This window comes from Ochotona curzoniae, unplaced genomic scaffold, assembly GCF_017591425.1.
Source record: "Ochotona curzoniae isolate NIBS_2020 unplaced genomic scaffold, NIBS_Ocur_1.0 contig_3520, whole genome shotgun sequence".
Taxonomy (NCBI): Eukaryota; Metazoa; Chordata; class Mammalia; order Lagomorpha; family Ochotonidae; genus Ochotona; species Ochotona curzoniae.
In genome coordinates this window covers 4,857,286-4,872,552 of record NW_024465894.1, presented here as the reverse complement: position 1 = coordinate 4,872,552, position 15,267 = coordinate 4,857,286, and the positions used below count along the sequence as shown (strand labels likewise).

The 15,267-nt window shown below is 45.0% G+C and overlaps 1 protein-coding gene across 7 annotated transcripts in view; it reads right to left on the bottom strand.

The window, feature by feature from the left end:
- STAU1 (staufen double-stranded RNA binding protein 1) overlaps positions 1–15,267 on the bottom strand; it is a 47,128-nt gene that overhangs the window by 20,279 nt on the left and 11,582 nt on the right. For 6 of the 7 annotated variants that reach the window (XM_040981341.1, XM_040981342.1, XM_040981340.1 and 3 more), the window contains exons 2-5: positions 15,146–15,214; positions 5,164–5,300; positions 3,388–3,556; positions 475–573 (exon numbers count right to left, since the gene is read on the bottom strand). In XM_040981341.1, coding sequence (XP_040837275.1) covers positions 475–573; positions 3,388–3,556; positions 5,164–5,243 — 348 coding nt within the window. In that variant the 5' untranslated portion in view covers positions 5,244–5,300; positions 15,146–15,214. Of the gene's footprint in view, positions 1–474; positions 574–3,387; positions 3,557–5,163; positions 5,301–8,203; positions 8,236–15,145; positions 15,215–15,267 lie in introns of those variants that run through there. The other variant, XM_040981344.1, reaches the window with a different exon arrangement.

The following is a 15,267-nucleotide window of genomic DNA, read 5'->3' as shown; positions in this document are numbered from 1 at the left end:
GATATTCATTACCACAGGGCGGCTCCAACAATTGCCTGCTAAATGTCACATATCCCCAAACACAGGTCTCAAAGTCAAATCTGAAATCTAAACAAAAGCAGAGGTGCAAAACAGAAATCTGAACACATCCCACACAGCAAAAACCTCAAGTGCAATCTCTCACTCAGGTATCAGAAAAAACTGTTGACTCTTGGGAAGGTATTAATGTGACTGCCAAGCTCACAGAAGCCAGGGTCCCCACTGTCTTGACACCCCAGTGCTAAAATGGAATGCTGCCACTGCAGGCAGTGGCTCCACCTGCTATACTACAACACTGGTCCCTTAAATGAAACTGTAATAACCAAGTGTGGAGCCTCACACCATGTGAACATCATTCTAGTCACACTTCACTGTTATTTAGGACAAAAATTCATTCCTAGGATGAATGCTGACAGGATTGTGCAACAGAAAGCTCTATGTGTAAAATAAACTTACCTCAAAATTCACAGGCAAGTTCCGTTTAAGGGCAATCTCAAACACTTGACTTATTTCCGACTTATTGAGGTTCTCTTCTTCTGATTCTCTTCCATTCATCTAAAAGAATAACCATTTAGCAGTTAACACTAAAATCAACAACACACCAACGGTAACAATAAAAGCAACGAACAAATCTTGTTTTTATGGACTTAAACCAGTGACCAAGGCCAAGCTTGAGCCAAAATGTGTCTCCTGATGCACCATAAGCAATGCAGCCCAGACAGACTGCAGAGCACTAAAGTGTCCAACTGAAATGCAGCAACAACAACCACAGCCTGGGAATGGTGACCTGCACAGGGACCAAACACTATAAAGCCTCATTCCAGAAGCCACAACTCAGACCCTTCTGTGTGAGACACAGCCATTTTGGCTGTAAGTCCCCATACAAGGTATGCGGGTCTCTTTCTTTTTTAAGTTTTATTTATTTTTATTGCAAAGTCAGATATACAGAGAGGAGGAGAGACAGAGAGAAAGATCTTCCATCCATTGATTCACTTCCAAGTGGCAGTAACAGCCAGAGCTGAGCTGATCTGAAGCCAGGAGCCAGCTTCTTCTGGGTCTCCCACCTGGGTACAGGGTCCCAAGGCTTTGGGCCATCCTTGACTGCTTTCCCAGGCCACAAGCAGGGAGCTGGATGGGAAGCGGGGCTGCCGGAATTAGAACTTTTGTCCAAATGGGATCCTACTGCATGCAAAGTGAGGACCTTAGCCACTAGGCTATCAGGCCAGGCCCAGTCTCCAAGCTTCTTACCTGGACATAAAGCCTTTGGAAACCACCTTTAAATGCAAATAGTGAAAAAGAAATCATAAAATGACTGTTCTGTATCTTATTCTTCTTGCAACTGGTAAAAATTCAAAGTCTCTTCAACAAAGGAAGATTCTACCACTGTAACAAATTCAGTTACAATCCTCTATCTGGGTGGGACCGAAGCAAAGGAACTTCCCCATGCAGGCAAGCAACACCAACTTCCAATCATGTTGTAGCGACAGCAAGACACTACACAAGCTAAGAAAAAGCAAGCCCCAACACACGGCCAAACAGGCAAGCTCTTCTCCACGCGAATGTTTCCCTTTTGCCAAACAACAAGCAAAATCCTAACTCCGGAACAGAACTACCCAACAGAAACCTGCAGCTGAAAACTATTCAACAGGCAAGAACAGGATCACCCAAGATTCTATCTGCTTTGCATTTCCCCTGATGTCTATGTGGCAAACACATCCTAAATGGGAAAATACTAATAGCTGCAGCTTTAAAAGAAGTGAAAGAGTGAAATGCTAGGCTGAAAAAAAAAGTACAGAGCCCAGTGCCGTAGCCTACTGACTAATTTCTCACACTGCACATGCTGAGATCTCGAGGAAAGTGGCAGAGGACGGCCCAAAGCCTTGGGACCATGCACCCGCATGGGAGAACCGGAAGAAGTTCCTGGCTTCAGGTCAGCACAGTTCTGGCCATTGCAGTCACTCGGGGAGTGAATCAACGGAAGCTCTTCTCTGTCTCTTCTCCTCTCTGTATATCTGACTTTCAAAAAGAAGTGCAGAATCAAGAGAATATTCCTAGACAAACTTATTCCAGACACTAGCTGTAATTCTGCTCTCCTCACATAATCTGATCTCACTTCCCTTGCAGCCGGTGATGGCATCTGTCCTGGCTGGCCCACTTCCCATCTAGCCCTGTATGCCTGGGAAAACAGAGGAAGATGGTGTAAGTCCTTGGGCCCCTGCAGCCATGAAGACCAAGAGGAAGCTCCTGGCTGCAGATCAGCTCAGCTTCAGCCATTGTAGCCATCTGCGAAGTAAACCAACTCTCTGCCCTCTCTCCTACTCTCTATAAATAAAAATAAATTTTAAAATTTGCCTTTCAAATAATAAATCTTTAAAAAACAAAACATGGACGCAAATTCCTTACAATCATTCAAAAGTGTTTCTCCCCCTACCCTGTGGACTACACACTTAGAATAGTTAAAATACTCAATCGACTTGACAGCATTTTTTTACCTCAATGGGAAAAAAATTAGATGCGGAGGTCTTAGTCACACAGACTATGGCAGAAATGATCCTGTAATTTCTGGAACCAAACCCTGAGGAAACAGGCAGCTGCTTCTAGTTGCTTAAGTACAGAACACCCACTGTAGGAACTCAGCCATGTAAGTGAGGAAGCGTACAAGTCTTCTAGGAGAGAAACTGAGGTGACCAGCCGAGGGCCCCAGTTCAGCTCCCAGCTGACATCTAGCACTCACCACCACGTGAGTGAGCCGGCCTGAACATGGATCCTCTAGTACAGAGCTGCCTTAGCCAAAGCTACGTGGAGTAAAGACAAACTATTCTACCTGAACTGCAGGTTCCTGAGAATAAACTCCTGGAGCTTTTGAAACCATCACTAAGTTTTGTATTAATATATTACACAACAATAGGTAACAGGCACCTCTATACATAAAGAATACACAGTCAAATACAGCTTGAGAACATTCTCTAAGCTGGTACCACTGATCCCAGTAGACGCTGGAGAGCATAACCTTTAGCCCTGAAGAACGCATCCATACATGTTCTTTACAACTCAACTGAATCACAACTTTCTGAACATGTTCACACCACATTACATCACTCAAAGTCATGTCAGAGTACTAAGAAATTTTAAGAAAGCTAAAAGTAGAGGGCAGCACTTTCCTTCACACTTGCACACACCTACGCACCCTGCTCTGACGTCACACAACCCTGGGAATAAGAGAGGGAGGGTAGAACTTCCACGTCATGAAAATTAATATTTGTCACTGCTGTGTCTCAGAAGCAGCAACTGGAGGGTTGTCCCGCACACCCTCACATCCTGCTGACATCACACAGCCTCCTCCCCAGCTTGGCCGACAAATGCCCTCACCTCCAGCCTCTCGGGTCCTGGGGGCTCATTCTGCAGGATCCTCAGAGCTCTGGCAGCAGCATCGTGTTTCGAAGCCTGTCTCGTCTTCCCTTTGCCATTAAATTGCTGTCCACCCACAGAAAGTTCAACTTGATAAAGTAGAGGTGGAACGGGAAATGGGTAAATGTACCTAAAAATAAAAGAGGATTAGGAAAATCACGGTCTCTGGTAATCAATCACTCATATGTGCTCTGGCAAATTCAATGTCTTTCCTTCACCATGGGTCCCAATCACATTAGTACTTAATAATAACTTCACAAACACATCTAGAGATTGAATAAAAATCTGAACTGGATTTTAAATAGAATAGATATTATGTGGCAATTCTCACTTAAGTTCTACAAGACACAATGAAGTACATATTAAACAAGTGAAATTTAAAATGTTAGTCTGTTCTGACAAAACCTAAAACAGATTAGGCTTTGGTTGAGACAGAAACAACTGGCTCTACTTTCTGAAACCTTGGATTGCACTCGCATGCCTCCCAAGGAGGAATTTCAAACAAAGAAATCTTGCAGAAAATACTCTCATTTCTGGAAATTCCACAGCCAAGAGCTGAGCTCTGAGCTGAGCCCAGTTTCTTGCAATCACAACACAAATTTCTCCAATGGTTTAGCCTGCTAACCTCCCTTCTATTCAGGAAAAGGAGAGAACCAAAGAATTCCCTTTTGATTATAAATCTTTCCACTATGCATTATTATCAGCAAGGTTTCCAATGCATGACATTCTAGGTTCAATTCATGTTTTGTTGCACTGCAACTGTTCATAAAACACAGCTCCAAAGTCAAAAAGTACCCAACACTGTCATGTCAGCATCCCAAACAGGCTGTTCAAATCCTGGATGCTCCACTTCTGATCTACGCCCTGCTAGTGTGCTTGAGAAAGCAGACGAAGATGCTCCTGCACCGACATGGGAGACCTGATGAAAACCCAGGCTCCGGGCTTTGGTCTGGTCTCAGCCATTACAGTCAACTGGAGAGTGAACCAGCACAAGAGAGATTTCCTTCTCTGTCTTTCCTGCCCTCTTTATAATTCTTTTAAATAAATAACTGAAGAACAAAACAAAACAAAACAAAAAAAAAATAAGTAAATAATGGGATAAATCTTTTTAAAAATGTGCCCAACAGAGGCCACTGCAACAGCTCATTGGCTAATTCTGTACCCCATGGCACTGACATCCCATAAGGGAACCAGTTCATGCCTCAGCTGCTCCTCTTCAAATCCAGTCCTCTGCTTGTGGCCTGGTAAAGCAGCAGAAAATGGCCAAAAGCCCCAGAGGCGGCTCCTGGCTCCTGGCTCCGGGTCAGCCCAGCTGCGGCCACTGTAGCCATGTGGGGAGTGAACCAGCAGATTGGAAGATTTTTCTGTCTCTTTCTCTGTGATAAAAAAGAAAAGCTACCTTTCCAATAAAATACCTAAACAATAACCTGAAAATACACAAATGCCAATAATCACGGTGTTGCAGGAATCATCTTCAAATACAATTCAGTTACTCACAGCAGTCACACAGCTTGGGGAACACAGGCCACACTGCAAGTGTGCAGATCCTCTGCAAAGGTAGCAGTTGAAAAACGAACCAAGACACAATTGTAAAGATACAACCACAACTAAAACTACTTTAACACTTGGTGGGCCAAAGACCAAACCATTACTCACTGCACAATCTATTGAATATATCCTATGTAAGACTGGATATATTTTTTTAATGTATTTTACCAAAAAATACCAAACACCTACCTCGGGGGATAAGCGCCTCCTCTCATGTTGTAGTTGTAGGTGGACTGCATCCGAGAGTAGGGGTCAACAGGCTTATACATTGGCTTGGTTAAGTGTCACACACAGTGCATTGAGCTCTACAGCAGGGGTTACGCCTCCTGCAACACAGAACCAACACAAGGCATTTGTGGGGGCGGAGTTAGGTAAGAGAATGGCAACAGAATCAACGAGACCAACACAGTTTCTACTAACTGGATTCATGAGGTTTTATATAAAAGGTGTGAGTACTTCACTGCTTGACTTCAGGGCAAGAATCCTAGGAATCTTCGCTCTCTCCATATTCACAACAATCCCACCACTAAGCACACTGAGAGCAACCAGAAAGAACAACCTGACCTGAGACACATCAGTGATCATCACACAGTGCACATATAACTCCATGACCCAAAGGCCCACAGCTATTCCGATTGTTTTATTGCTGGGGAATCCTGTTAGTAATGAGCTACTGTTACTGTGTACACCACCCCCAGAGCAGGATCTGGATGGAAAGCAGTGTGCTAAGCTTACACAGCACTATGCTCAGGACAGCGCTATAGCACAGTGCGTTAAGCCACTGCCTGCAATGCAGCAACACATGTGAGCACTGGTTTAAGCTCCACCCATTCCACGTCTGGTCCAGCTCCCTGCTAATTCCTCTGGGAATTCAAGTGCACGAGTCCCCGTCCCACACATAGGAGGACGCGACGGACCTCTGAACACCACACTCTGGCGTGGCCAAGCGCCAGCCATTACAGCCATTGGAAGCATGAACTAGTGATTTTAAAGATGTATTTTTATTGGAAAGTCAGATATACACAGAGAAGGAGAAGACAGAGGGGATGATCTTCCATCCACTGATTCACTCCCCAAGTGGCCACAATGGCCAGAGCTAAGCTGAACTGAACCCAGAAGCCAGGAGCTTCTTCTGATATCCCACCAGGTTCAGGGTCCCAAGGCTTCCAGTCGCCCTCGACTGCTTTCCCAGGGCACAAGCAGGGAGCTGGATGGAAAGTGGGGCCACCAGGACACAAATCGGCACCCATAAAGGATCCCAGTAGGTGCAAGGAGAGGACTGTAGCCACTAAGGCTATTGCACCGGGCCCAAACTAGCAATTTTAAAACCTTTCTAGGTCTTCTCACTCTTTATAATTCTGCCTTCCAAATAATTTTTTTAAAAAACAAAACAACAAAAAAGAGTTTCCTCATTGTTCAGTCACATGAGTAACCAAATTGCCCCCTTATATTACAAATGCATGTTTTACATAATTGATACATTTACATTTTAAGTACAGCCTGAACCATTTTAATAGCAATTTGGACTCAAGAGAATTTAGATGAAAAAAAAAAAAAAAAAACACCACACAGAAATCATGCTATCTTCCTGATTTGTTCTTTCTCTCTGTAAATCTGCCTTTCAAAAAAGAAACAACAACTTCATGTTGGCCCATGTCTATTTGAATTTCTCCCTACACTACAGAAAGGGCTGCTTGGGGATCTAGAAAACGGGGTTCCTCCCAAGGTCTGTCTGCAGCTGTGTTTGGGGGTTTTTAGCTCTTTCAGATTCCCAGTGCTGATCTGCTGGCTCCAAGTGTCAGCTACACTCAAACACTTAAAGATAAAAAGTGTGAGTTTCGGGCCCAGCGTGGTGGCGCAAGTGGTTAAAGGTCCTCGCCTTGCACGCCCGGGATCCCATATGGGCGCCGGTTCTAATCCCGGCAGCCCCGCTTCCCTTCCAGCTCCCTGCCTGTGGCCTGGGAAAGCAGTCGAGGACGGCCCAAAGCTTTGGGACCCTGCACCCACGTGGGAGACCCGGAAGAGGCTCCTGGCTTCGGATCGGCATAGTATCGGCCCGTTGCGCTCACTTGGGGAGTGAATCATCGGACGGAAGATCTTCCTCTCTGTCTTTCCTCTCTGTATATCCGCCTTTCCAATGAAAAAATAATAAAAATAAATCTTAAAAAAAATAAAAAATAAAATAAAAAAATAAAAAGTGTGAGTTTCTTCTCAGTTCAGAAAACGTGGTTTGTCATCTATAATGTGTCCCCTGAAACACCTCAATCTTCATGACTTGGTATTTTAATATCACCTGCTGGCGGATCCAAGCACCAGAATGGAATGTAGGTAAGGCCAGGTTGGGTCACAAAACTTGCCAGTTCACATGAGGCCCAGGACTGGGGGATAGCTGGGCTGGCTAAGATTGTAGCCCCCACCATCATGAGCTGGAATTGGGGGTGAGCTGGGCCCAGTCAGGTTACAGCACCCACTGGCAAATGCCGAGGCGAGGTGGGCCATACCAAACTAGACCACAGCACCCAATTAGTACACGTGAGAACTGATGGGGGAGGGGGTGGCCAAGTCAGTAGAGGGTCTACACGGGGCACCCATGCTGGACTACCACTCCCACTGAACAGCGTGAATTAGGATGGGAACAGACCAGGCCAGGCAGAGCTGCAATACCTGTGGGCCTCGTGTGAGATGATTGAGGGAAAAGCCAGGCTGGGTTGACTGTTTGTACTGGTGCATGCATAAATCAGAGTGGGTATGGGTTGGTTGGGCTTTGCCACAGCATCAGCTGGCAAATGCTGGCATGAGCATCAAAATCTGTCCAGTTAAACTGTAGAACCACCTGGACAGTGCAGTATCTGAAAGTGGGCCCAGTAGGGAAAAAGTGAGCACCTCACTCTTGGGTTGCCACTCCCACTGGTGAGCATGAGAACTAAGACTGAGGTTGGCATAGCTAGACAGAGTAGCACCTGCTGGCACATGTGTGGGCTAGAGAGTAGGACTGGTTGGGTTGAACAAGGCTTCGATGCCTACTGACATGCATAAGAGTTGAATGGGTTGTGGGTCAGACTGGACCAATCTGCTGTACATACTGGCATACAGGCAAGCATGGAAATGAGGGCGGGGGCAGGATTACTGTGGTCACCCCAACTAGACTGCAGTTCCCACGGGCTTGCATGAAGACCGCGTATTCAAATCCAGTATTAGCAAGCACACATGAGAATCAGGTCTGAATCACCTCAGATGAGATTTCTTTGGGGATTTCCCCAGCTGAAATGGAGAGAATTGCAGGTTCCATGGTCTGACCATGGAATGCATGTGTCAGAGCTGGGCCTCCTCAGTGGCTGAGACGGAGCAGTGGACAGCATCCCCAGGTTCACATGGAGGATATGGCAGTACACTGGAGCCTACAGAAGACACCTGGTACCACAACAGAGGACGGAGGACAGAACAAATTGATCAACCACCCTAGCCAAATTTGCCAGTGAAAATTGGAGCAAGCAGAGACTCTAAGGTGGACTATGTCAGCCAGTGGATTCTGGAGAGATTTCATCATGCTTGAAGTTGCGAGGTCAGCAGTAATTCAGAGCTGCTGAACTATCAAAACCCTTGGAGCATGCCCCACATCGGGGACCCTGGGGTGGTGTCGGGAGGCTGTCCTCCATCCCAGGGTGCAGAGGAGTTGAAGAGGCTGCGAGTGTCATCTCTCCTTGTTTCCCCTTTTCTCCCAGATGCAGGAAGGAAAAAAAGAGAATGTGGAAATGGTGATCTCATCTACCGTCCTGTGGCCCTTGACCCTTATCAAGTATGCAAAAATACTTAAAAATAATACTTATTTAAAAAAAAAGAGAGATAATAAATAATACAGCCTCACTGGGCAAGTATGGAGAAACTTGCAGCTGTGGGAAACCCCAGCACGTGAAGAATGCCATCTGGTGCACTCAAGGCATCCTACAGGTAGCATGGAACATGGCACATTCTGCCAGCAGGAAAACCGACATTCAAAGAACAGATTTACAAAGGAAGCAGAGGGAGAAGGGGGAAATGCAAAGGGAACTGTTAGATACAAGGAAGGGCTTGAAAGGAATCTATTTGAAGATCTCCACATGGAGAGTCCACACTAACACCTCACTGATGCAATGGCTCTGCCCTATGAAAGTGCACACGAGCATTTTTCTAATAATCAGAGCTGAATGCTTGTAAATTTATTTGCTTTCAAGCAATTTGTGCTTCTTTAACTTCTAACTGGTCCTCACTAAGGTTTCTGGAAACTTCCAGATCTAAACTCACTTGTTCAAAATAAAAATTAGCCTATAACAATGCACTTCTTTGCCTTCCAATAAATCTCACTGCCCCTGCCTTGACATAAAATTCTCACAGACGTACAAAAAGGGAGCTTGCACAAGTAAGAGTTCCTTGTCCATTCTGGGAAATCATTTCAAAAGTAGAATTTTCCCAGGGATCAATGAATATCTAAAGTGGTATTTACTGCTCAGTTCTTCCTGTCTAGCGTATCAGTCTTACAGCTTGAGTAATTTTCAATTCTCTTCAAACTTACAACCTTGGTTAGTGCACTAAGTAACCAAGACCTCCTATCAGGTTCCATACACAAGAGACTGTTGGGGTCAAGGATGAAGAAGGGTGGGGAGCAATACTCTCCTGCTTCTGAGAGTTCCCTACACTTAACATTTCAACAGAACACAGTTTGGCTCATATGCTTACCTGCAGCTACACTGGCAGTGGTAACAGTTGCAAAGGGTAAGGCAGAGTTTTGAAAAGGGCTACCTGCGCTTTCACAGGGCAGAGAGCTGGCAGGAGGACTGCGCATCAAAGGCTCTGAAGAGACTGGGTCCTGCTCAGTCAATTCTGGGCTCCCTGAGACTGTGGCAGATGGGTTCTATCTTGAACTTGAGAAAAAAGCAAACAACTGCAGCTAACAGCTTTCAGGACACGTTAATTTAGGATTATGAAGTCTCAACTTCTACCCAAAAAATTCAAGGGAAAGAAAATAAAAAGGTAAATTATAAGGAGATAAGCAATGCCCAACTTTCACTCAAAATCAGTGTCAACTACTCATATTTTAAAATAGTCCCAGTATAGCATATAGCTTTGCTGATTTGAACACGAATATGTTTCTGCTTGGAATACAGTTGTCTTCTGACATGACAGCTTTCCCACTATCTTTAAAGTGATTTATAATACCTACACACTCCATTATTTTCACAAAGAGAAATCAGCAGTGTATAATAATATTACATGATATTAAAAATCGCCAACTACACTTACATTCACAATTCAATCTTTTAAAAAAGATTTCATTATCTTTATTGGAAAGCCAGATACACAGAGAGGAAAGAGGAGAGAAAGAGAGAAAGATGTCTGTCTGCTGATTTACTCGCACGTGTCCACAATGACCGGAGCTAAGCCAATCCAAATCCAGGTGCCAGGAACTTCTTCCAGGTCTCCCATGCAGGTGCAGGATCCCAAGGGCCTTGGGCCGTCTTAAGACTGCTTTCCCAGGCTAAAGCAGGGAGCTGGATGAGAAACGGAGTCACCGGGATTAGAACCAGTGCCCATATGGGATCCTGGTACATGCAAGGTGAGGTCTTTGGTGACACTAGGCCCATTAACTTTTTTTTTTTTTTTTTAAGATTTATTTTTATTATTTTTTCATTGGAAAGGCGGATATACAGAGAGGAGAGACAGAGAGGAAGATCTTCCGTCCGATGATTCACTCCCCAAGTGAGCGCAACGGGCCGATACTATGCCGATCCGAAGCCAGGAGCCTCTTCAGGGTCTCCCACGCGGGTGCAGGTTCCCAAAGCTTTGGGCCGTCCTCGACTGCTTTCCCAGGCCACAGGCAGGGAGCTGGAAGGGAAGCGGGGCTGCCGGGATTAGAACCGGCGCCCATATGGGATCCCGTGAGTGCAAGGCGAGGACCTTTAACCACTTGCGCCACCGCGCCGGGCCCTGAGCTTTTTTTTTTAATGAGGTTTTTTTAATATCATGTCAAAAGTTTCTGGTGTCAAAATTATGAGCAACTGGGTTCAGTGTGATGGATAAGTAGCTAAATCCTCACCTGGAAAAGCAGCAGTAGACAGCCCAAAAGCATTGGGACCCTGTACCCACATGGGAGCCAGAAAGGACACTCCTAGCTCCTGGCTTTGGATTGGCTCAACTCCAGCCATTATATTGGGAATGAACCAGCAGAAAAAAAAACATTCTGTCTCTCCTTCTCCGTGTAGATATAACTTTCCAATAAACTAAATTTTAAAAGAAAAAGAAAATGGGATTAGTAACATCACTGATAAGTAATACAAACAATTTCATTTAAGGGCCACACATTCAGACTGGCATCCTTAGAAATTTTAAGTTGGCTGAAGGAAAGTGGAAATTTCCCATTTCTGCTATGTCTTTGTCTTTATGGTGACAAAAGATGTGCTTTTCTAAGATATTCCAGATAGTTCATTTAATCATAGATTCTAAACAAGAAAACTTTTGCATCATGGCTCATTATGCTAGGATATGGGGCGCACAGCAAAGACCGTGCTGTGGTGTCTGCACTGCTACCAGCAGAATCAGAGAAGAGAAGCAAGAGACAAGACTTGAAAAACCTCCACTGAGGCTGGAGGAGGGAGCACGAGAGAGTCTTTCAGCTTGGGAGCTGGACATCACATCATTTCTAAATAAATTTCAATCTCTTTGCAAGTTAAACTGTACAGACATCACTGCTCATTTTCATTGCCATCCCACAAAAAGGAGAAAATGCTTTAAGCCAATCAAAAGTATTTCAAAATAACAGCAAAAAAGAACAGAAATGACAAATCTCTCAGGAAGTAGTCAACCGAAGCAGCAGTAACCCAGACATCAACTAATAACAGAGTAACTGCATGTTACTTTAATTTTTGTAAAGCCTCAAGATGATTTCTAAAGCCTAACCTCTAGAAAGAGATAAACGACCATAACAAGTTAGGCAGTGGAGTGCTGGCGCATTCCCCCCGAGAGCAAGAGGAGCGCACAACCCAAAGACACCAAGCTGACCCAGGGCCAGGCCAGCAGAGGCCGCTGGCCTCATTCACCAGCACCCCAACGGTGCAGCGGTTCCTTGTTTACTTCTGGAATCACAACAAACAAACAGCGGAGGGTCTCTGAAGCTTCTAAAGAGTTAAGATTGTCCAGGGACAAGTCTAGAACCATTTAGAAGTCAGTTGTGACCTGGCTTCACTGCATTTTTTTTCCCTGTGACTGCCAAGATGGAGATATTTGTCTTCCCCACCGCCACATTACTCTTTCAAAAATCTATCTTAAGAGTATTATTTACATTAAACAGAATGGACCCAGCAATCGCAATGACCAGCATGTGCATAAGCTGATTGGTGTGACAGATGGTGTTGGAGTCTGTACTAGCAAACTTACTCAAGAATCATATCTGGGATCACCTCAGATGAAGTTTCTTTGGAGATTCCTTCCCACTGAACTGCTGATCTTGGAACCCCATCCATCAAGAGACTGTCAGCCAGTGGACTCTGAATAGGTTTCATTGCGATTGGAACTTTGAGATTGGCAGCAATCCAGAACTGATGAACTATCAGTACCCCTCCTGTTGGGGATCAGGGATGGGTGGGAAGTTGGGTGGGGCTTTTCCCTTTGTTACTTCCCTAACCCCAGATACAGGGAAAAACGATAATATTAGTGTGGAAAAAATGGTATTACCCACCCACTGTAAAAAAAAAAATCAGGCCCGGCAGCATGGCCTAGCAGCTAAAGTCCTCGCCCCTGAACGCACCAGGATCCCCCATGGGCACCAGGATCCCCCATGGGCACCGGTTCTAATCCCAGCAGCTCCACTTCCCATCCAGCTCCCTGCTTGTGGCCTGGGAAAGCAGTCAAGGACGGCACAAAGCCTTGGTACCCTGCACCTGCATGGGAGACCTGGAGGAGGTTCCTGGCTCCTGGCTTCAGATTGGAGCAGCAACGGCCATTGTGGTCACTTTGGAAGTGGATCATTGGACAGAAGATATTTCTTACTCTCCTCTCTATATATATCTGACTTTGCAATAAAAATAAATAAATCTTTAAAAAAAAAAAAAAAAAAGATGGAGCCTGGCGCAATGGCTCAATAGGTTAATCCTCTCCATTCAAGTGCCAGAATCCCATATGGGCGCCAGTTTGTGTCTCAACTACTCCGGCTCCCTGCTTGTGGGAAAGCAGCAGAGGACAGCCCAAAGCCGTGGGATTCTGCACCCAAGAGGAAGCTCCTGGCTCCAGATGGGCTCAGCTCCAGTTATCGTGGCCACTTGGGGAGTGAACCAGCGAACAGAAGAAGCCTCTAACTCAGCCTTTGAAAAATAGAAGTTATATAAATTCAACGGAATGAGTACAAATGCACACCCTGAGGCACAACTTCTCTGCATCCTAATGCTTATTTCTTCCAACTCAGAAAAGTTGGTTAGCAGGTCTAAGTAGGAGTTCCCCAGAGACAGGGCACAGCTCTGACAAGCACTGTGCTTTCAGCTGTTACAGAGAAAGGGAGAACAAACACACAGACACGGCTCAGTGCCAGCTGCTCCATTCTGATCCAGCTCCCTGTTAACACACCTGGGAAGGTGGTATATAATGGCCCACCCACATGGAATACGCGCATGAAGTTCCTGGTTCCTGGCTTCAGCCCAGCCCTGGGTATTGCAACTCTCTGGGGAATGAACTTCCTGTTGAAAAGAACTTCGTCACTGCGCCACTCAAACAAATAGAGCTTTCTTTTAAACTCCCTCCCCCTCACAGATAGTTTTCAAACACACATATACACTGGGACCAGCACTGTGGCACGCAGGTAAAGCCACTGCCTGTAATGCCAGCATATGAGCACTGGTTTGAGTCCCTGCTGCTCCATTTCTGATCCAGCTCCCAGTTTCTAAGTACAGGAAAGCAACAGAACAGGACCCAAGTGCTTGGGCTCTTGGACCCATGTGTAAGACCCAAAAGCTAAATTGTAAAGCACACACACACACAACATTACTCTATGAGGCACATTTTGCAGTGCCCTAAACTACCAAATGTAAAATTCTGGACCTGTTAAACTTCTCTCTCTCCGCTGGATGATCACAAGCTGCAAGTGGCAAACACAGCATGATTCATAACCTCAACAAAAAATGGTGAATTAGTTCCCTAAGTGTGAAAACCAAGTTTAATATAAGCAATCCAAGAAATAAATGGCTTTGTAAAAGAATCCAAGCTGACAAAGATTTAATCATCAGGGCTGGAGTTGTTATAGTAACTTAAGCCTCTGCCTGCAATGCCGGCACCCCATACAGGTGCTGGTTTGGGTTTTGCCTGATTCACTTCCAATCCAGCTCAGGTAATGTGTCTGGGAAGGCAGAAAAAGATGGCCCAAGTACTTGAGTCCCTGCACCCATGTGAGAGATCTGAAAGACGCTATGGGCTCCAGCCTTCAGATTGGCCCAGCTGCAGCAACTGCAGCCATCTGTGGAGTGAACCAGTGGATGGAAAAGCTTTCTCTCTGTAGATCTGCTTTTCCAATAAAAATAACCTTTGGTTAAAGAAAAAGCTTCAATCACCAAGATACTATTAAGCAAGTTAAATTTAACAACTTCAGTGGCCAGTTTTCACCTCACTACATTGACACCGTAGCTCAGGCTAACCAGTTTCATATACCTATCAACAGTAACTGTTCCTGCATGTATCAGTTAAATCAAGAATCAAAAAGAAAAATAGTGGGGTAGTGTAGTGACTCAGCAAGCTAATTCTCTGCCTGTAGCACCAGCAACCCACATGAGCACCAGTTTGTGTCCTGGCTGCTCCACTTCCATCCGAGCTCCCTGCTTATGACCTAGGAAAGCAGTAGAAGATGGCTCAAGTTTTGGGAACCTGCAACCACTTGGGAGATGCAGAAGAAGTTTCTGGGTCCTGTTGGGCTGAGCTCTGACCACTGCAGCAATTTAGAGAGTAAACCAATAGATATTCTTTTTTCTCTCTGTCTCTCCTTCTATAAAATCCACCTTTCAAATAAATTTAAAAAGAAAAAAATATATCAAACAAGAAATTTCATGTTATTCTAGCATCACAGCCTAAAGTAAAAATCAGCTTCATTACAAGTCACTGAAGAATCATTCAAGTACCACTGATTACCACAGTCTGAAATTATAAAGTGAAACTGAAGTACCTCAGAAACAGGGCGTTCTGGGAACACTGCTTTCCTTCACTTCTGAGAGGTTATGCGGTTGGGAAACTCCTGGAAAAGAAGAAACAACAATGATGAAGTGGAAGACATACTGTTCACACTGC